Source organism: Epargyreus clarus, unplaced genomic scaffold (assembly GCF_041222505.1).
Source record: "Epargyreus clarus isolate Ecla_fem2 unplaced genomic scaffold, WU_Ecla_fem_2.2 ptg000015l, whole genome shotgun sequence".
In the NCBI taxonomy this organism is placed as follows: domain Eukaryota; kingdom Metazoa; phylum Arthropoda; class Insecta; order Lepidoptera; family Hesperiidae; genus Epargyreus; species Epargyreus clarus.
In genome coordinates this window covers 4,268,089-4,290,918 of record NW_027332223.1, presented here as the reverse complement: position 1 = coordinate 4,290,918, position 22,830 = coordinate 4,268,089, and the positions used below count along the sequence as shown (strand labels likewise).

The following is a 22,830-nucleotide window of genomic DNA, read 5'->3' as shown; positions in this document are numbered from 1 at the left end:
CATTCGGCAGAACTGCTTACGACATTGTGAAAATTCATATTTTACCCAATGTTTACATTATAAATTCGCACAGTTCGCCTAGTGGTAGAAATATTATTGACATTACTACAGTTGTTATTAACTTTTTTCTTAGTCTGTGAAAATAAATTATATGTAACCACTAAATCCAGGATATGAAAATACTCGACTAACTTTTAATCGTATGATAAAACTTACCGCTCGTTCTATAGTAGACTTGTACTTAATATTTAATTCATCGACGTTGCCAGATGTTAAGGTTCTTCGACTGTACTTCAGGGAGAGGAGGTCACCTTCCACCTCATCACTGGCACTTTGCAGAATCTCCTTATGCATAGGACACCAATCATCTCTTTCCGTGTCAACACAGCGATCACTCTGTAACAATGGGAAAGGGAAATTCAGAAATGGTCCTATCTACAGACTTACTCCTTACTAGAGATGGGTTGTACTAGGTAAATTTGGGAGTAGGTATACCTGTTCCTAGTACTTAAAAATACGTAATCCAAATACCTGTTCCACCTAGTCTCATAAAGTCTCATTATTTATAGTTCGCGTACGCGACACGCGTACAATCTGGTCACTAGGTACCTAGTCCAAGACTAAGTACCTAGTAAACACTAGGTACTTAGTCTTGGACTAGGAAGCTAGTTCCTTTTTCGGTTTATCGGAGCAAATAGATAGTTTAATCCGACGGTGACTAGGTGTAACTGGGCGCAAGTCCCGCTGCGCGTAGTAGGTACAAGATGAGACCAGGTGGATCGAGGATTTTAAAGGTTGTACTAGGTACTACTTAGTACGGTAAAATACCTAGTCCCTGAACCTGTTCCAGTATATACGCCTCACCTCTACTCCTTACTAATATTGTAAATGAGACATTTTGCGAGGATTGATGTATGTTTGTTACTTTCTGACGTAAAAACTACTAATCGCATTTGGGTAAAATTTGGTGCAGAGATATTTTATGACTTGGATTTATACATAGGATACTCTCTACCGTTGGAAAGAAAATCCACGCGGGCGGAACTGTTGTACTTAGAAAATAAGTATTCACTTCACCTAGATAACTTTAATATATTTTACATTTTGACCATCTCATTTTTTATTAAATAGTCATTCGTGTCATAGAAATAGATATTCATACAAAGTTTTCTAACTTTCAAAGCTAGAAACACTTTAGTGAAAGATTTCTGGTAATTATGGAATTCCTGAAATTAATTGCGATAATAAATGGCGATATTGACCTATTAAAGGTATTGATTATCATCAATGGTATCTGTCATCATCATTACTGTCTAGTGTATCATCAGATATCTCTGATGATACACTAGACAGTAATGAGTTGATGATGAGGGAATTGAAAGTCATACAGATACATTTTAAAGGTATTGAAATAGATATTAATAATATTGGTAAGCTTTTTCCGTATTATGCAAGTCAAGTTTGTGCTGAGATCTCTTGGCAGATTAACGAGAAAATATTTTGATATGATTTCGTAGACAACAATAAGTTTCATTCAATTAGGTATAAACATTCGTTTGTTAGTAGTAAAATTAGGGTTCAAATTCTATCAGTCTGGATTCTAAGCCCGATAAGCCGAAAAGTAGATAGCGATTGTTTCACTTTAAGGATTCATATCCACTTACGTACTTACTCCACTTGTTGTATGGAAAGTACTATAATGTAATTAAATAGTACCAAAATATCGCAATACTGAAACTTCCTCGTGTATGAGTAACGTTTCAGATATCAGTAGATATTATATTTATTTTTTAATCGAATGCAATTTTCATTTATACCGTAATTTTAACGTATGCAATATTTAAAAAAATCCCTCGGTGACTCAGTCTAGTCTGAATTCTTGGTCTTGGCAATACCCATAAGGACAAAACATTTGGCAGGATAAATGAAACGGTTTGTTCCTCATATTGCAACTTTATGTCTTACATTAGGTTTTAGACTATATAAATATAATCATAATGTTTTAGTTACGTTCCTTTTTGAAAAATATATGTTTAGATACAGATAAACAATCTGTGTAGCATTTTTGTATATTTCCGTTTCATTTTTTTCTGTCACTTTTCAGGACGGCGCGGTTGAACCTGTCCAAGATATAGCTGATCCATTGATAACTCGATTAATTAGAAAACAACAGGTCTTGTTAAATACAAGACTTCTAGATTATTCGTTGCAGTCAAAACTACTAGTTAGTACATTAGCACTAAGAGAATTTAAGTAGACAAATTGCACTCTGACCATACAATTTGAACCAAACTACATAATTGATCTTTTTAGTCAATGTACTAAAAAAAAATACTAAAACGCTTTCTACACTCACAGCCCCACACTAGGATTCCCTGTATCGTGGGTACTATGGACACACACAGAGACATTACACAAACACCCAGACCCAGAAACAGAAATCTAAATTCATCATTTAGAAATCTGTCTGGCCGGGGATCGAACCCGGGACCCTCTGCTCGTCAGACCGGCATGGTGACCGCTCCGCCACGCGGGTAGTCGCACGGTGTACGATCCATTATTGGAGATTTTGATTAAGTATAGTCCGCGCTAAACTGTTAGCCCGCTCTGAAGTTATTGCGAGCAGGTCTAGTCAAACAATTTGCTATGGCGACGTGATTCATTTTTATATTCAGGGCGGACTAGCAGTTTTACGCGGTCTATAACAACAATAAGAAACTGCTCATATGTCTGTAGTTATGTTTTACCAAGAGTAGTTAACAGCGAGTAGTTAGCCGGTATCATATTAGGTCTTCATTATACCTTCAACTTTATAAGGGAAGCCGGTTCCACTTGAAGAATGACATAAATTGCAACTCTTAAACGGCCGAGATTGAGTGAGACTAGCTGAATTAACCACAGTTACAAATATTGGTACAGATCAGATTACTGGAAGTGGTATCGTGGTGAAATTGGGACGCCCCTCATTTCAAAACTGATTCTGAAGGTTTTAAATATCTTTGAGGAACTAATTTGGTTTCCATTAACGAATTAGTAAATTCTATTGGTTATATATTTCATTGTAATGTTTGCTCGTTCCGAAGATATATTCTTTTTCGGGAATTATTGGGTCACTTAACATTTTTGTTTTCATGATTTTAACTTATTATATTACGTTTAATTGTTAAAGCTATTTTAATGAGGAACATTAAAGTATGTTACATAATAATTTGTAAATTGCGTTTACTAGTACAAACTTGAGTATAAAATTTGTAACCTATCATTTCAGACATATTACATTTTATTTTTCAAAATTTGTACCGGACAGTTGTTCTTAAGTAAATGGATCTGCAATTCTGCATACACAGTGTTGAACAATAAACATACTCGTATATATCAACGATTATTCCTGACCTGTATTATGTATTAATTTATTGTACTTCCGTGTAAAATATTTCCACCAGCGTGGCGCCACTCGAACTAATGCCCAGAGTTGGCAACTTGTATGACGCGGACGTGAAGATAACTCTACTACTTTTGTCTTTGTCTCTCTGTCTATATAAATGAATAATGAAATGTCCATCTATAGTGTTTGTTATTTTCTAGGCTTATAACCTTGCATATCTTGCAGTTTTTCTATCACATTCTGACTAATGTCGAAACAGCTTCCATTTATGGTGTAGCATTAGTCGTTTGACGTGGAATTTATAGTTAATCTTTAAGATGCCGCCACGAATTCGTTCCGAAAATAATTGGATGCGACATTCAGAACGTTAATCACTAGTAATGTCAAAGAGAGTAACGCCATTGACATTTTTAAATTTATCATTTCCCAGGTTCGTCGAGATTATCATCGGATCTTTTAGGATTATAATTGGATAATTTGTCCTATCATCAGATCTTTCGACATTATAAATTAATTTAATGCTGTATTCGCACGATTGCCTCTACAAACCGTTACAAATTCAAATGTGCGGATAGAACATTTGACTTGATTAGTGTAGGTTTGCACGCACATAAAGCCGATGCAATGGACCGTCGGTTTTTTCGCAAAGAGAATTTGCTGCAAGCGTTTGCGCCGCGACCACACGTTTGTGGATTTGTAGAGGTTTAGTGTTTGGCAAATACCAAGTGTGTGGATACAGCATTACAGAATACCATGCCCTATACATTACATGGTACTATACCGCTACATACGATGTGAGAGGTGATTTACACGCGTGTCTCGTGCTTCATTACTCCGCATTGTTGAATAGTGATGGCTCTTCAAGGCTGCATGAATCAATGAATGACAAAGAAGCAGTGAGATTAGATTTCACAAATCACCGAAAGCCTTCAAACAAGTTTTTTTTATTTACTTATACATTACTAATAATTATGTATTATAGCATCATCGCGCTAGACAATCTAGACAAGCTATAATTATGTTTGACAGAACTATTGTGTTCGCATGAAGAGGCTGGTAACAAAGATACTCGTACGAGTATATACGACGCGTTCTAATTTAGTCGGGTAGTCAATTCTATTTGGGGTTGATCTGCATCAGGTGAACTGCAGGGTTGGCTACTTAAAGGAGATGTTTCAAAATGTATGGGCTCCCGGCCACCTTTTGTACACTATACTAAAAACTAAGAAAACATGCAAAGAGCAATTCGTAGGGGTTCATTTTCTTCAAATCATGTTCAATTGTTTAAAAAAAAAAATTTACACTTAAACTTGCAACACAACAGTGGAATAACATCATGGCGGTAGTGATTACCGTAATAATGTCATCTGTCATTCTATTTTAACTTACTATATACATTATATACTTTTTAATGTATTTTTTACGCGAATGGGCGTAGATATATAAATATAGTATTGTATGTATTGAGAAACAATACCTATATTTGATAAACATTAATTATATTTACTTTCATAAACCTTATAAAACAAACATACCAAAATATGTACTTCTATACCAATTTATTTTAGTTAAAACATTTAAGTGTGTAAATAAACCAACTTTAAGTACACATTTAGATATTATTTTTATTTATTCTTTACTAAGATACATTATTTATTCATTTTCAATATCTTCCCTTATCAATATTCTCATCCAATAAGTAGCAGGTTCTGTAATATCCTGTGACGAGCTCAGCCCGAACATCAAACAATGGTCATAATGTGAGCGCAGCTACCTACGAGTACGGTTCGTTGCCCAGCGATATAGTTGCAATAATAACGCATTATTTTGTCATCCCAAGAATGTCCTTGTCTTGCTATTGTAATTATCTAAAAAAAGAGGAATATAAAAAGATTAGCTTCTCTAGTTTAAAATTATTAACGATTATTTCACGATTAATACAACTAACTCATGTATATTTTACCTGATGATATTGAATCCTTGTCAACACAATCCACAGCGATCGCAAGAAAATCACATAGAGTCCATAAAACAAAAGCTGGGTAAACAAATAAGGTAGAATCAGTCCAAAATCGTAAGCAGCACAGAGCAGAAACATATTCAGGATTGAAATGGAATCTTCTCACCAGTACATATTTATTCAACGTTTACATTGGATTCTACTGTTATATAATATGTATATATACACTTTTACACATATCAAATTGACAACTTCTTTTTTAATTTGACATGTCACTTACACCTATAAAACCAGATACTATTTAAATGGTGGTTTTGTTATAATTATTATAAATAATTAAGTGAATTCAGAAATAATAACGGGATACCCAAAACAAAAGCCAGGTTGTAAAGTATTAACGTAACAATAACTTTACGACAAAAACAGCGAAATACAGAATTACCGACATCCAAAGAGTATAGTAACCTATGTGTGGGGTACACATAGGTTCCCTGACCGACATCGACAGTTTTGAAAACTTGGCATTGACAGTATTCCGCCATATTTAATATTTCAATGAGGAATGCTTGTTTTAAATATTTTTAAACAGGAATACTTTAGGTTATCAAAATATATGTGTATTTTTCTTCAATTATACAAATTATTCATGTATTTTAGATATAGTGTACATGAGATGGCCGAAAATGAAACATCTCCTTTAATATTTTATTGAACATTCTAGTCAAATTGAACATTCGTAATCCTTACTTTTATTATAAATCCGAAAGTAACTCTGTCTGTCTGGTTGTCTCTTCTTCACGCCTAAACTACGGAACCGATTTTAATGAAATTTTGTACAAAGATAGTCTGAGACCCGAGAAAGGACATAGGATAGTTTTTATCCCGGAAATCCCACGGGAACTAGGGATCGATCGGAGAATCGTTCTTCTGGACTTAAAACATCTATTATTTTAATCGGTATTAGTAAGAATTGAATAGTAAACTATGTATTTGATCAAGTGATGATCTTTAGCAAAGTTGAAGGTACGAATTTACAGTTTTATGTATGTTAGTATGTTATATTAGTTTCTTTTAAACGCGGGCGAAGCCGCAGGCAAAAACTAGTAGGTATTAATTCATAGTTGGCAATTTCATTTATAGGTATTTTCTTTTCAATGTTATTTATATCCATTCATTAAATTATATCAGTATCTACTACGAGACAACACAATGTAAGAAAAATGAGTGTGAATAAAAACTGGAGCATACATCTTAGCACGTTCCACTTTAACAAGCTCTTAACGTTTGTCTTATGAAAAATTTTAACCGACTTTGAACAAAAGGAGTATTTTTTTTATTATTGGAGTGATTTGTGTATTATCTTATAACAGTATATCACTGTCCTGAATTACAAGGCTTAGGAAGAGTCTACATACTTTAGGTATGTAGGTTAGTTTAGGTTAGGTTAAATTTATATGTAGGTTTCCTCGCGATGTTTTCCTGCATTAAGGCAAGTAAACATTGTAATTTCTAATACATACATAATTAAAATAAATCTTAACGTGCATGGAATTCCAACCTCTGAACTTTCGATCGAGAAGCAGATTTAAATGACTAGGCGATAACTGCCGATATCTGTAATTATAATGAATTTCTGTGAGGTCTGTTTGAAGTAATAAAAGTTTCCAGAAAAAGAACAACAAGGCACTTGAATACCACGAGAGCCGGGGCAATAAACTATTGGCGTGACAGAGGTTACTAAGTGCATAAGCCCATGTGGGCAGCAATAACAATGGAGATGGCGATGATTACTCTCCCCCGGCTGCTCTATTACGTTTAATCGTTCGAGATTTTATCGATTCGCGACTTCCCTCTCAAGTTTATCATAACAAACGGATAGAGACGGCATTACTTTAAAGTACGGTTGCCAACCATCTTGGTAGACTGAGACATACCTTAGATTAAACAAAGCTTTAGACGAAAAATTATTTTTTATCGTGGGTGCAGTTACATATTTATATTTAGGTAAAATTAGTACACGTATGTTTATTTAAAAAAATATAAATAACATTCAGGTTTCGCTCTCTATATCATTTCATTATTTGTTGATTCCTATGAATAAAGGATTAATTTAATTAAAGTGCTTTGCCTACAAACTCAATTATGTCCTACTGCTGGGCACGATTCGGGCGGTATTCGTTAGAGGGCGACATAAATTACTTGATTATATTAAATTTATATATTAAAAGCAGTGATAGCCTAGTGGTTAAGAAACGCGGCCTCTCGATCGAGGGGTCCGAGGTTCAAATCCCAGGCACGCACCTCTGATTTTCAAATTTATGTGCGTATTAGAAATTAATTATCACTTGCTTAAACGGTGAAGGAAAACATCGTGAGGAAACCTGCATACCTGAGAGATAAAAATCTTAAAGGTATGTGAAGTCTACCAATACGCACTTGGCCAGCGCGGTGGACTATGGCCTAATCCTTCTCATTCTGAGAGGAGACCCGTGCCCAGCAGTGGGACAGTAATGGGTTGATGATGATGATGATGATGATTAAATTTATATTCCAAACAATCCAATTGAACGAGATTCACTACATGTATATGTAGTTATTGTTTCTGAAAATACTTTGCGTACATTCCGTACAAATTGTCTATTCTCTTACTCTATATTTCGTCATTTTTCATCTTTGTCCCACATTTCTATTTCGAATCTTTAATGATGGTAAGCCCACAAGCGTTGTATACGACTCGTAATAAGGTTGTTTTCGCGTGGGTGGTACGCAGGAATATTAAAGATAGTATCCCCATTGTGACAGCTAGGTACAGGCCCGCAACCAGTTCGTAGTTAAAAGATGAAATAAAAACGAAACCGGCGCCGTTCGAGTTGGTATGATCAACATTATCGAGAACGCCTACGCATAAAATAATTAACGTAACGAACACCGCATTCCTTGTAGATTGTATGCTATGATACAACAGCAATGTAATTATTCTAGAAATAATTATGTTATGATTATGACCAAGTATGGTTTAGTATATAATATGTATGTATCACTGTTTTGTTATAAAACGAGATTTGTTTAAACTTGTTTCTGATTATGTGTCTGTTTCTGATAATAATACTTATATTTTCCGTGAAGTTTCCTGATCAAAACTTGTCTTCAAACTACAAATAGATCTATTGTTTTTCACAACATTACGTTATACTTATGTACCTACCTATACTGAATAGGATATTGGTACCCGACCTGGGTTGTTGTGAGAAATATTCCTAGAATATAATATAATAATTTTTAAATATAAATAGAATAAAAATATTTTTTCGTACGTTATTTTTATATGAATATATAACTATGTATATACAATGACTCATAGTTAATTATTATTCAAAATAAGATTCCCAGATTGACCGTGAAATTGTATTGATACAAAGATACAAATGGAATAATATTCAAATGAATTGAATAAATTAAATTAATAAGCCGATTCTTTAACGTGAAAAATTAAAATAACGCTAGAATTGTAACAATAATAGATTCGATAGTCGGTTCATAATATGTGCATATAGTTTATATATCGAAAATGTATTACTCAATGATGGGCAAACAGGCATATTTTAAGTACAGGAAGCAATATATGAGTATGCCGTTCTTAGATAATTATCTTAGATAGTTGATTTATTTATCTAACATGCCGTTCGTATGTTATCCATCCATATTTTTGTTAAAAAAGGGAAGTAGGTAGTCTTACTTAAAACCGATCATACACTCATTACTACTTCTTATCGTATTTTCGCCCAAAGTTTAGGGCATTCTCTAATTGGGATTGCTCACTGATTAATTCTTTATATCAGTCAAATGAGGCATTCGATCTGCTAAAACATTATTTACTTATGCTCATGAAAAAATAATTATTTCCTCACAAACTAATGTCATAGGACTGACAAATAGCGGAAAATAATACACATAAAATGTAGACGAGCGAAAACTGCTACCTAAAAACATGCGCAGAAGTATGTTTTCATTGAATTAAAAATGTTTCCTTAACCCTCGATCTATCAACAAAGGGCCGTAGGTATTGTTTTCGCGAAATAATGAAATCACCCGCATCATCTGCCTTTCGTGGTATTCCACACCGCTTGACTCATGGAGTTTGCTACTAATTATACAGAATTATAAAATACATTTATTAATTTAGCTAAGTATACGTGGAGTTACAATGTCTGACAAATCGGTCGTTACTAAATCGTTCATTAACAAAGTCTAAATCATAGATGGGTTTTAAACTAAGAATTGGTAGCTATTAACACACATTATAACGTATATGTAACACATAAGCAGGTTTAAATAATAATACAAACGAGGAAGGTAATGAAAAAACTAATTTCCTTAATCGCCGAAATCCCGCACTATGGCGTTACTAATAATGTGTAATTAATGTAGGTTGTAGGCTAATTCGTAGTATATATTTAAAATAGAGTAATTTATTGATAACATAAATTGGAAAAAGCGTCACTGGCACTTTTGTGTCCACGGTAACGAGGTATAAATTATTTTTAAACATTTACGTACATGTAATCAACTCATACAAGTAAAAAGCGGTCAACACTTTTAAATCGAGTTCCGTAAAACTATATGTGACAGAGTTCAACGCCCTCCGAGCAATGACAGTATTGTAAAGTAATGCAGACGTTTGCCGAAAAATCTTTATAGGATTGGCGAGTCTCCAGGAAAGTGTACGATTCTATTTGCAGTTCAGAACTTGTCCTATCGTACAAGTAGAAAGGGAAATATGATCTATGAGTACGTAACGCGTGGGCACTTGAACTGATTGGTAGAAGTAATGAGAATACGATAAACGATATTTTTTTAAAAATATGAATATTATACTATATTTTGTACGAAATTTAATTTTAATTAGGATGGAGTTTTCTTTTAGAAGTTTGAAATAAAAAAAACGAGCTTTCAGGTGCACTATCTGATGGTAAATCAATGCCGCCATAAAATATTTAACCAACTACATGTAGAACGTTTACCTAAAGGCGACCCATTTGAAGCCGTTCTGTATTCATATCCTTTTTCCTAAATGCAAAACTGCTTCACCATAAATATAGGTATGGCGGTAGAACCTTCCCGGTCGAGTAATAGTTCAACTTCAAACATAGTAATGATATAATGATATAATGGTTTAGATAAGGGTTAAAAATTAGAAGTGTACATTAGAGAGCATTTGATCGCTCAGATAATATTCCTATTCATAAATATGCTCAGATATAATCGTAATGATAATTATGATATGAATTTGAAAACCCGCGACCGCTTATCGATTGGGCCACACTTCGAATTGCAGTTAACTCGGAAGGCGGTACCGTTGATTGCGAGACTCGCCTGTCCACCCGAATGAACGCGCCCTTTAAGCAAAACATTTGTTATGTATAGTATTTACCTTGTTTTAATTCGTAAAGGTGATAGCCTAGTGTTTAAAACTTGGTCTCATAATCGGGGGTTCCATGTTAGAATACCAAGTTTGATTTTTTGATGTTATCTGCGTATTATCACTGTTTTATCGTGAGGAAACCTGCATCTGATGGCAAGTGGCTACTGCCGCCCATGGACATCTGTAATCAACCCCAGATAGGATTAAATATTCCTACCTAAGGTCGGCCACGGATGCGCTGCTACCCCTGAGGACTAAGTTGGAATTCCTGGGAAAAGTATTTACAACAAGCGCTGCTGTGTCATGGTTTCACACAACACAGCAGTGCTTTACACTGGTGTTATTAGACCTTCGATCGATATCAACAAAAATATATATAGTATTGTTGATCGAAGTATTATATGTCTCCGGAGTCGAACCATGAATCATCATCATCAGCAACCCATTACTGTTTCACTGCTGGGCACGGGTCTCCTGTCATGATGAGAAGGATTAGGCCATAGTCCACCGCGCTGGCCAAGTGCGTATTGGTAGACTTCACATACCTTTGAGATTTCTCTTTTTTTATGAATCTCTCAGGTATGCAGATTTCCTCACGATATTTTCCTTCACCATTTAGCAAGTGATAATTGATTTCCAATACGCACATAACTTTGAAAAAATCAGAGGTGTGTGGGATTTGAACCTCAGACCCCTCGATCGAGAGGCCGAGTTTCTTAACCACTAGGTTGTCACTGTGCTCGGTGTAATAAGTGCTCGGTCATATGTTTTGCTTTGTTACGTATATGTATGGAGTCTTTGCAGATACAATACAGTAATTATCACGAGTATATCTATTTATTTACGATTGTACATATCGGAAGGGCGAAATGTTCTCATAAATCTCACTCCACGCCTAGATATGGTATCGGAATGTATATGGTCCTTATTATAAATCGCTTTTTAACTTAAAAGGACTTCCTTATTATGAACAAGAAGTCACTTATTAAAAACGATCCTATGTAATCATGGGTCATTATTAATCATAATTAAAACTAATGTCCGTCTATCTGTGTGTATAAGCTGAATGACGTGTGCACGTCGGCGACTTTGAAATGTGTATTTTAATTGAGCATTTTCAAAAAAATATTAAAGATCGAATCATTACGTACATTATACGACTATTAATGCATTTGGAATAAAAAAATGTGTGATGGTGGTTGAAAGTGGTAGAACCCTCTGTCGCCACACCTACTTATTTTTACCTAACAACAACAGTAAGCATTGCTGTGTTCCGTTTTAAGACAGGGTAAGGAAGACATTTTCAGAGGCATTCTGGCTTAATCTTTAAAGGTAGCGGCGCATCTGTGAGCGACCTCAGGTATGTATCTTAGGTATCTAGGGTTTGATTATAGATGTCCATGGGCGGCAGTAGTTACTTATCATTAGGTGGACGGTATGCTCGTCTGCCACTATTGTAAGATAAAAAAAAGAATATTAAAGAAATAAGTCTGTCATACCATAATTATAACGATTGCGTGAACGAAACAAATAAGAGTAATTATAACATAAAGATATCAATATTATTGTTACAATTACAACCTTTTTGTGTAGCCCCCCTTTAATTCTGTACTGAGGCGCTTAATCAAGCATAATGAGAGTAATTGCGAAATAGATTTCGAGTCACGGTCGAACCGCTAAATATTGGTCAATGCCACATTAAGTCGTATTTTTATGAGTGGGACAAATAAATACAGTTTCAGTCTGTAATTACAAGTTAAATCAACTGATAACTCGAAAAAAGTTAAACTAAAGAGAAAATATATTAGTTGAAAGGTGGTAGAGCCAGTGTGGTTCGAATGTGGAACAATTGTCATACTTATTTCTAATGAGAAGCACTTCTTGCTTTTTTTATTTTTTTTTAATATAGGAGTAGCAGACGAGCATGCAGTCCACCTGATGGTAAGTGACTACCGCCGCCCATAGACATCTGTAATCAACCCCAGATAGGATTAGATACTCTTACCTGAGGTCGGCCACAGATGCGCCGCTACCCCTGAGGACTAAGCTGGAATGCCTCGGAAAAGTATGTCTCCCTTACCACACCCTCCAAAACGGAACAAAAAGCAACGCCTAACACTGCTGTTATTAGGCAGAAATAGGTGTGGCGGTGGTGCCGCTGGAGTCGAACCACAAAGGGTAGAGCCCTTTGTGGTTCGACTCCTTTAAAACCTTTTAAACAGTTTTTCAGTGAAAGTTTGCGGATGCCGGCTGATTTATGTTTACGTGACCATCTTGGCCCTCAAGGGTGGCAATATAGTTGTGATCGGATTCTATAAACAAGTGCAAAACATCAATAAGTATAAGAAATCATGTTTTTCCGCGTTTCGGGGAAAACTAGCGAAAATTTTCCAATTGAAATGAAAAGGGACCCCCTGAGAAACTAGCCGCATACAATCGCGAAAAATTGCTGGGCATACATAAAAAACATATGCGCCGAATAGATCTCTCTTCTTTGGGAAGTCGGTAAAAAATACAGGTGTTTACAGGTAAACGTTGTATGTGTGTAGGTGTATGTAACTATATATGGTGATGGTACCACCGCAGTATAACCACCGTGTACTTACCTACTTCCATTATAGGTAATAGGTATAGTAGAACGTAATACAGTAGTCTTAATGATTAATGGTTCTCTCGACCAGTTTAGCTAGTTGTGGCATAAATTACTTAATAGCAGGGATTATAGACAATATAACAGTATTGGAGATATCCCGGGGCGCCATTCAAGATTTGAATACCGACCTAAAGTACAGATACTAACGTGAACTAGATTTATACGTAATTTGTCTCAGTTAATAGGTAGGTAGACGGGATAAGGTTTCTTAGATTTATCATTTCGACGGGTCCTACGTAAACTGGTGCAAGTGCGTTTTCACAACTTTACAGTAGAGCGATTTGAATGTTCTAATGCGTGTAACTTTAACATTATTCACGTATAATGCAGTTTTTTTTCAAAAGGATTCAATTATACCTATTTAAAATTTTAACTATGTACGTTGAATAATGTTAAAGTTACACGCATTAGAACATTCAAATCGCTCTACTGTAAAGTTGTGAAAACGCACTTGCACCAGTTTACGTAGGACCCGTCGATTTATGTGGAAATACGTACGACTAGTTCAAAGAAGTCCATGCAACGCCGGGTAATGGCATCTACGTATAGTTAAGGTTATGAAGTTATGGAGCGATTTTTAAACGCGAATTCGCGAAGCGGTTTATAAACGCATCCACACGCGGAAAGTATTCATATTCCGTATGTCGGTGCGATTTAACCGATGAGTTCTTAATTCTTAGCCTTAAGGAAATTTTACTTTATTTAAAAAAAAACATATTTATACTAAGTATTAATTATACAATAATTGAGTGGTATATGTTACTGTTTTAATTAACATAAAATATTGGAACCACTTTATTGAAATTTAAAGCAACCTTGTATTGTGAAATTTGTGAGCGAGATGGTAGAATGCGGAATAATAATAAGCATATGGAACTGCAATTTCAAATACGACTCCCACATGTCGCTAGCTACCGTATTGTGGTTAGAAGCCGCATACGTGTCGGTTTCGGATTACAAGATAAATACTTTTGGTTACACAGTTGAATGACCAGATTTAATCAGGTTCCAAGCAGAATTGAGGATTGGGTTGACCACGTAAATATCGTAAATATGTTACGAAACGATCAATTTGTAACCCGAGTCGGTCAAAGGCTACGAAATGTCAGACGTGTGACGCACGACATATCGAAATTACGCCCTCAGTAAGTAATTACCACAAAACATACAATCAATCATAACTAAGGAGGTTATTATTATCAGCCATTATCGAGGTTGAAAAAACAAAAGGGTTGTGAATACGGTCTCGAGAGGCGATGTCGAAACCCAAAGGTCGTGGTAAGTTATCGTTAACGGTCCTAGCAGACATGCTACTTTCAGCGATTCGCGTTTTGGCGATTGTATCGATGCTGGATAACGTTTTGGCGACTTGCGTTCAGTCGCGGTGTTGAAAATGCGTTTTAGCGAGTGTTTTAATGTTGAACTGCGCTTTTCGTGTTTTGTTGCTGCACCGAGCGTTCAAAAGGAGCTGCGACTGTCGCTCGCACATTTACGGGTAATCGCTTAATCGCTGCATCCATACGAAAATTAACAAATGCTCAAAATAGAATGTCTGCTGGTGCCCTATAAAATTAATTATTTAAAAAATCGCACAATATATACATAATTGACCGAGCACGTTGCGTACGAGTTACTTAAATCATGATTGATTACACAGCTGTATGTTTCATCAAGATTATGTTCTTGCACTTTATGCTCGACTCCCGTGATTACAGATCAGTGTAAAAATTGAGCAACATCTTAATGTTTAAAACGGACAGAATATGGGTTAACGGGTTTATGTACGTAGCTTTAGCCACAGATTAAACACTTGGCGATATTTTTATGTAAGAATACTTCGGTTTTAACACGTTTTTATTAGCGTGTTTGTATTAATTAATTCCCCAGTTTATGAGTTATTCACAGACTAAAAAAATAAAAATACATAATAGTTTTAAAAAAAAAAACTAAAAAAATCGCTTTTCTTAGAAAATAAATCAATAACTCATAATGAATCGCCTCAAAATAAAATTATAATAAAATTTAAGTTTTTAAAATAATAATTCAATTCAGATTAAAAAGCGTGGGGTGCTTGATACTCGTATCAAGTACCCCACGCTTAGGATTAGTAAGATGTAGTTATAAAAAACATCCCCTAAGATTACAGCGTGTTATAAGAAGTAAACATCAGCTAAGTTCATACCAATACTTTATTAATACATTTCTCGGCATAATTGTGGCGGATGTTTGTACTATACAATATTGGTAGCACCCCACACGGCGCTCTTACTCATTCACGTGTTAAATGGAAGTGTATACAGAACAATTACAAAGTAAGCAATCCAAGAATGGTTGAATTTAGTGTCGGTTTGTTAATAAAGCTGCCATGAATGAAAATGCAGTGAGCGAAACGTTTTCATTAGCTCCCTCGAACATGTTACGAAACCTGATTTGGAATACGGTCTAATTTGAAATTTGTATGAATGACCTCTTGTAGTGCCCTTTTTAAAATATGTTATAGTTTAAATGCTATTAATAATGCAGGTTTGCCAAAATAGGGAGTCTAATCTATACATAAATCAATGAAGTTTACAATTTTAAATAAGTAAAAATTATTATCGTTCGAGAAACGAGAAATTGAGATTCAATCACAGGGATTCATGGGTATGGAGTCTTTCGTTCGATTCGCAATGTTAAAGGTAGAATTTAGTGGAACAAAGGTAAATGTATCAGTGCCACAATAGGAGACGTACTGTTACTTGACGATTTAACTCATCATCTGAGACACCGACGCAAGTGATTTAACTTCGTGAAGAACTATGATCTAATTTCGATTTAGTAATTAAGTTATGAAAATCAGTGCCAACTAAATATGGATGAATAAATCATATATACTGGGGCTAACTGCTTAAGGCAAAAAAAGGAATGACACACAATAACCAAATGTAAAGGCAATTTCACAAGCTAAAATATCTGTTTAGAATTACAGCAATGACCCGCGGCAACTCTGAAGTACGCATTAAAATAGTCTGCGTTGCATGTTACAAGCAATTATTTAAACACACTATCATAAAGGAATGAAGATGGCAACGGGCCAAGAGATTTATCCTTTTTGAATGAATCATCAAATCCTCCTTTAAATGTTCTAGAGAATATCATACGTTATCAACGCATTAGCATCCCATTACTGAAGAAAGACGGATATGTGAATAATTTAAATAAATATAACAAATGGCTGTTGTCAGATGTATCAGAATGGTGTCATGATGTCCTTTAAATATTGCTACTATGTTTTATAAAATCAATTATAGATAATTTTGTGCAAGCAATTGCATTTTGTTGTCACGAGTAGGGAATGAACGATCTTCATTGTTTTGATTGTTTCTTTCTTATTAGACTCCAGAGGTTCTACTCTAAGTGCGTGTTTTTAAGGGCGTGGTAAGGAAGAATTACACGATGTATTAGCCGATGCATGTTTGTTCAATATTTTGTTTTCATTTAAATTAAAATTGCAATTCAAGTCAACATTCATCCATTCAAAGAAAGCAGCACTATCCCTATAAAAAGAGGCTTTTAAAGAAATCTGAAGAAAATAATATGAACCTTAAAAGTAATACCAATTCAACCCTCATGTAAGGGTAGTACTAGTAATCAGTATTAGAAGGCTCTATTGTTCAGTTAAGGCTGAGACCGCACTGCGATTAAACGCAGACTGAATAAAAAAAGCTGAAAACGCCAAAACGCATACGAACACGCACTGCGGTTTTCTTTTGGCTTAATTTTATTTCAGTCTCATCATAGATTTCAGGCGAACAGCACGTGTTGTGGGGTTAGAGACTGAATAAAAAACCAATGATATTTAAAACTATAGATATGTTACCTGCCCACAAAACAACACAAATAAGTGTTACACTAAACACACAAATACACGTTTTTCTTTTTGCTTACCCGAAAGTAACTCATTCATTCATACGTAAATATGTACGTAAATTTTGCTTCTCTATTACTACTTGTGGAAGGAATGCGTTATCTCTATTTTGTCAGTTACGTAATTATAGCGGACCAAGCACGAAAAACAATCAAGATATAATGATTTCTCCTCATTTACTTGTGAAATGTGATTCCATGAATCTTGGGTATTTTTTTGCATAATTTGTACATTTAAGCATTGCCCAAGAAGTCATTTTGAGGCTTAGAAGACTAAAATAATGACGTTAAACGTATACAGTGACATACATACGTGTCAGTTACTACGCCGCCGCGAGAGCGGCTGGAGTCGATTCACTCCAATTGGTGTATTTTGTATATTTCATGTTTTACCCACTAGTAACATATCTTTAGTTTATATCAATGCCCCACCATACAATTACTATGGGAGACAAAAAACCGCGTTTTAAACAAGCCGCGGTCAAAATGTAACAATAAATCAGTCGACTGAAAAAGTCACTAGTGCGTGCACTTGTATAGAAAGCAATATGTTTTATATTTTAGCGGTTTCAGTCTTGCGGTTAAACGCGTGCGTTTAATCGCAGTGCGGTCTCAGCCTAAGGGCGGATATTGGAAATTGGGGTTAGGCCGAGAACGCACTGCGGTTAAACGCAGACTGAATAAATATAGCTGAAAACGCCAAAACGCATACGAACACGCACTGCGGTTTTCTTTTATTTCAGTCTCATCATGGATTTCAGGCGAACAGCACGTGTTGTGGGGTTAGTTTCATCGCTCGCCCATCGAGACTGAATAAAAAACCAATGATATTTAAAACTATAGATATGTTACCTGCCCACTAAACAACACAAATAAGTGAGCGAACCGCGAGCGCATTGACACACAAATGCACGTTTTTCATTTTGCTTACTTGATATTTTATAAGTGACAGAGCTATTGGAACAATGTGATAAAAAAAAGACAACTAATGTTTGCTATTGCGTTTCAAGATTCATTTATACGTAAATATCTACGTAAATTTTGCTTCTCTATCACTACTTAATACGGGCTTAATACTTAATATGCGGAAGGAATACGTTATCTCTTTTTTGTCAGTTACGTAATTATGGCGGACCAAACACGAAAAATTATCAAGATATATGATTTCTCCTCATTTGCTTGTGATATGTGATTCCATGAAGCTTGTGTATTTTTTTACATAATGTGTACATTTACGCACATTGCACAAAAGGCATTTTGAGGCTTAGAACTTAGAAGACTAAAATAATGACGTTTAACGTGTACAGTGACATACGTACGTGTCAGTTACTACGCCGCGCCAGAGCGACTGGAGTCGATTCACTCCAATTGGTGTATTTTGTATATTTCGTGTTTTACCCGCTAGTAACGTATCTTTACTTTATATCAATGCGCCACCATACAATTACTATGGGAGACAAAAAAACCGCGCTTTAAACAAGCCGCGGTCAAAATGTAACAATAAATCAGTCGCCTGAAAAAGTCACTAGTGCGTGCACTTGTATAGAAAGCAATATGTTTTATATTTTTGCGGTTTCAGTCTTGCGGTTAAACGCGCGCGTTTAATCGTAGTGCGGTCTCAGCCTTATACTCAGGAAATTCGCCTATCGATCGCGTGTAGAATACTTCAGCTGATTGCGTTATAAGAATATGAAAAGACATTATGTTAATGGGCAGTAGGTATTTCTTATATCCACTTGTGTGGATTTCCATAGTTTAATTAAATTTAAAATAACAAGTAATATATCAAAATAAATGGATTAAGAGATGATTTCTACACTTATAGCCTGAAGTCTCCGTATGTTAAAGTTGCCTTAAAACCATTGGATAATGCATACACAAACAACAAGACAGAATAGTAGTAGTATTATTAATAACTCAATTTTATGGTTTGTATTGGAAGGTATGATTATGGAAAGGTATAGGAGCAAATAATACAAATTAATCGAAAAGTGTCGGTTCACTTGAAAAACGATGACAGGGACAAGAATCTCTAGTTGTTGTTGTTTGAGAAAGATTTGAATTTATCCCCTTATCTATAGTAGAGGAAATTGCGTAACTACATAACAGATAACACAGCCGTTAATTTGTACACCAAGTTTCTGAGTAAGTAATGACTTTACTTTTAGAAATATTACTATCGTGCAATTTGAGTAGCTACAAAATAGAAGACTACTTTTTATCTGATGTATGGTTCGATGAAAGGAGCAAAAGCATGCTCCTTTGGAGATTCAAAATAAGACCAAATCCTTGAGGTGATATAAACTAAAGGAATAATTTGGAAAGCATAATAGAAACTAACTAATTATAATTTCGAATAAAACAGATATGCATCTATTTAAAATTAAAAGTAGCAGAGATTAAATTAATAAACAGTTAACTGTAATTTGTCGATTGAACCCAGGATTATAACTAGCAATTAACACTGAAAATGAAACACAATGGACACGTATCTCCAAACATTCACTGTAGATTGTAATTTCAACACGTTACATCCTAATTCCGCTTCGTTATGAACATTTCGTAAAAAAATACTTCATTAGCTACTGGTAATTAGCAAGTTTGCAGCTACGCGTACGGTCTACGAATTTTACGGTGTATCCCTAATAGTTATGGAATAAAAATGCAACCTGTCTATGAAAACCTGAAGTTCTACCAGTCAGCCTTAGGGCAGTCAGTAAACGAGCCCTTTCATTTTTAAGGGAAATCTGTGTGAAAGCAGGCAATTTTACTTAACTAGTCGATGAGACAGCTACACTTTTTATTTCCTACAGTTTGGAGTGGTTCATCCCAGACCTCGGAATACTTCGTCACAGCTTGGTGAAGGAAGATTATGATTGGTAACTAAAGCGTCGGATATTTTCGAATCACCTATAAGACTTATAGGTGCTTGATTATACATATTAGTGCAGGGGTTCTTAGCCTTGTCCATGTCCAGGAAAAATGTTCCTATTTTGCTAATACTTCCATTCGAAAGGCGAAAAAATACTTCGGTCTTACTAGTTCGTCCAATTAAAACTTCGTGGACCAAACGTAGTGCCGTTGCAGACTACCAGGTCCGCAGAATATTGGTTCAGAAAGAATTTACAATGGTTATGCGCACTTCAGATGGAATGCCTTGTGATAATTCATCATCCATTATGTGACAGGATCAGAAATAGATCAACTGCGCACTTGTAGAATGTTCGTCATATTCATTGAGTCAATTGTTTCCTTCCGTCGTCGCTGTCTTTGTTTTGTTTTGACCCTCTCCCTCCATAGTGTCACCCTCACAGCCACTCAGCTTGAGAGCTTTTAAAAATGAAAAAGCTTCTCAATAGAATTCGTCTACGCCTACAAGGTATTGACAACTCAGGCGAAGTTTACTCCTCTTTTTAAGTTATTCTGTCGACTTCTTAATGTTTTCAACTATGATTTTTTACTCGTTTATTGAGTAAATGATAATAATAATGTGATTCATACAAAAGTGACAGTCATGATGCGTCTCCGTTGTAAGAGACAAGAGTATATCTTTAACTTGTTTTTGTCCTTCACTATTTTTTCTTGAAAATACAGACAGAAAACTTTTTCAATAAAGTTCTAGTTTTTGCTTAAATTAGAGGAGGGTCAAGCGCATTGTACACCAACTTATTACAGATTAGCAGGTTTTAAAAATATTTGAAAATATCGCAAAACTCTCAACTCTCAGTCACTCTCAGTCAACATGTAGATCTTAACTTTCCTTTTGTTTCTTTATTGTAAAAGTCAAATTCTAAATTTGATAAAAATCCGCATGGTCAAGGGCGAGTGTACTCGAAGGTGGAGCATAACTGGTGGTTGTCACTTTTGTCATAACTCCATCACTGATTCTATCAGATAAATCGCGTTTTACCTTTTTAACAAACGAGGCAATAGTCTGCAAGTTCGTTATTCGGTGTCTTTGCCCTCAGAAGTGTTAAGGTCAGCCTTTATTCCGTTCTTAATAAAATAAATATGTTCAAGTGTCTACCACTTCTTGTCTGTGTATTCATACGTAGAAGTTTGTATATGTAGTGTGTTTTTCACAATCCAATCCGCATTGGAGCAGCGTGGTCGAGTAAGCTCCAGCTCTTGCCAATTGGTGTGGAAACCTACACGCTTAAACGTTTTTGTTAGTTCTCATAGATTTATGAAATCTGCGGATTCGCACTTGATCAGCGCGGTGATTTATCCTCTCACTCTGGGAGAAGACCCGTGAGCAGCAGAGGAATGCAAAAGTGAGTTACAACTATTTCACAATAATTAATATAGTATTGTGAAATCCCCTTTTTGCTGTGATGAATAAAATCTACTAAATATTTCGTCAATTATTTTTAGAGAAACTCTTTATTCATCAACTTTTTACTATGCCATTGTGATATCATTTTATGTCCAGGGGTACGGGGGAACTGGAGGGGGGATGGAAATGCATACCTACACATCGATAAACGTGAAATAAGGAGACCGACGCTAACTTGCAGTTGATAACTGTTTTGTCAACCAATCAATATATATTTCTTTTATTTTTTGAGTGACGCGTAATGTGATATTAGTTCTACTTGTGCTTGTAAAATTCAACTACACTGCATTTCTTTACATTTTTTGGGTGGGAGACAACGATCTGTTTCTCCATATTATAATTAGCTCAGAGACAAGGTATGTATGTACCTACGTGTATTAGTAATACCTACCTACTTATAATTTTTTACAGGTTTAATTTATATTTTCGCATAGTTTATTATATTTTATAAATCATTTGTTGACTAGTTTATTTTGTATTAATATCGCAATGTAAAATAGGGTAGGTAGTAGATAAAGTACTTTATAATATATAAATTATTACTTTAAGTTCGCAAATTGCCTCTCACTTTGAAAAAAATAAAATTAACTTAATAAGGAATTAATTCTCCAAAATGAAAAAGGTAGGCATCTCAGGTTGTTCTTAAAGAATATAAATTACTTTAGAGAAAAACTAGTTGCTATTAAAAAACTAACGCTCTCTCTTAAATTCATAATATCTAGCATTTATTTCATTAACAATGTTAACAATGAGCTTGAGAATAAAATTTTAATAATCTTCATTTATATCAATTCCAGGGAAAACTTGTAAAATATATTACTTACCGTATATTCCAAGTCTGGATCGTTGCACCAACTTCCACCAACCCTGATGCATTTGTCGCAGCTCCCTACATCCTCTGAACCTATAAAATCACTGAAAACTTGTCCGACGGATATCATAACCGCTAAAAGTAACAACACTTTTCCCATGTTTAAAAAATATTAAACAACTAATTTGAATTAGAACACTTATTTTATTTTATAAATCGAATGTCGTAACTCGTTTGCTCGAATTATTTCGCCTGATCAAAAACGCACGCACCGTAACACTGTCGAACGCAGACTGAACTCAGAACAACTCGGTACAAACAACGTCTACTTTTCAACAGTGAACGTGAACTGACGGC

General features: G+C 35.1%; 1 protein-coding gene across 1 annotated transcript in view; it reads right to left on the bottom strand.

Moving 5' to 3' along the window:
- The window catches only part of LOC140748356 (integrin beta-6), a 49,913-nt gene extending 27,083 nt beyond the window's left edge, over window positions 1–22,830 (bottom strand). The window contains exons 1-2 of the mRNA XM_073081200.1: window positions 22,487–22,830; window positions 217–396 (exon numbers count right to left, since the gene is read on the bottom strand). Coding sequence (XP_072937301.1) covers window positions 217–396; window positions 22,487–22,633 — 327 coding nt within the window. The 5' untranslated portion in view covers window positions 22,634–22,830. The remainder of the gene's footprint in view (window positions 1–216; window positions 397–22,486) is intronic.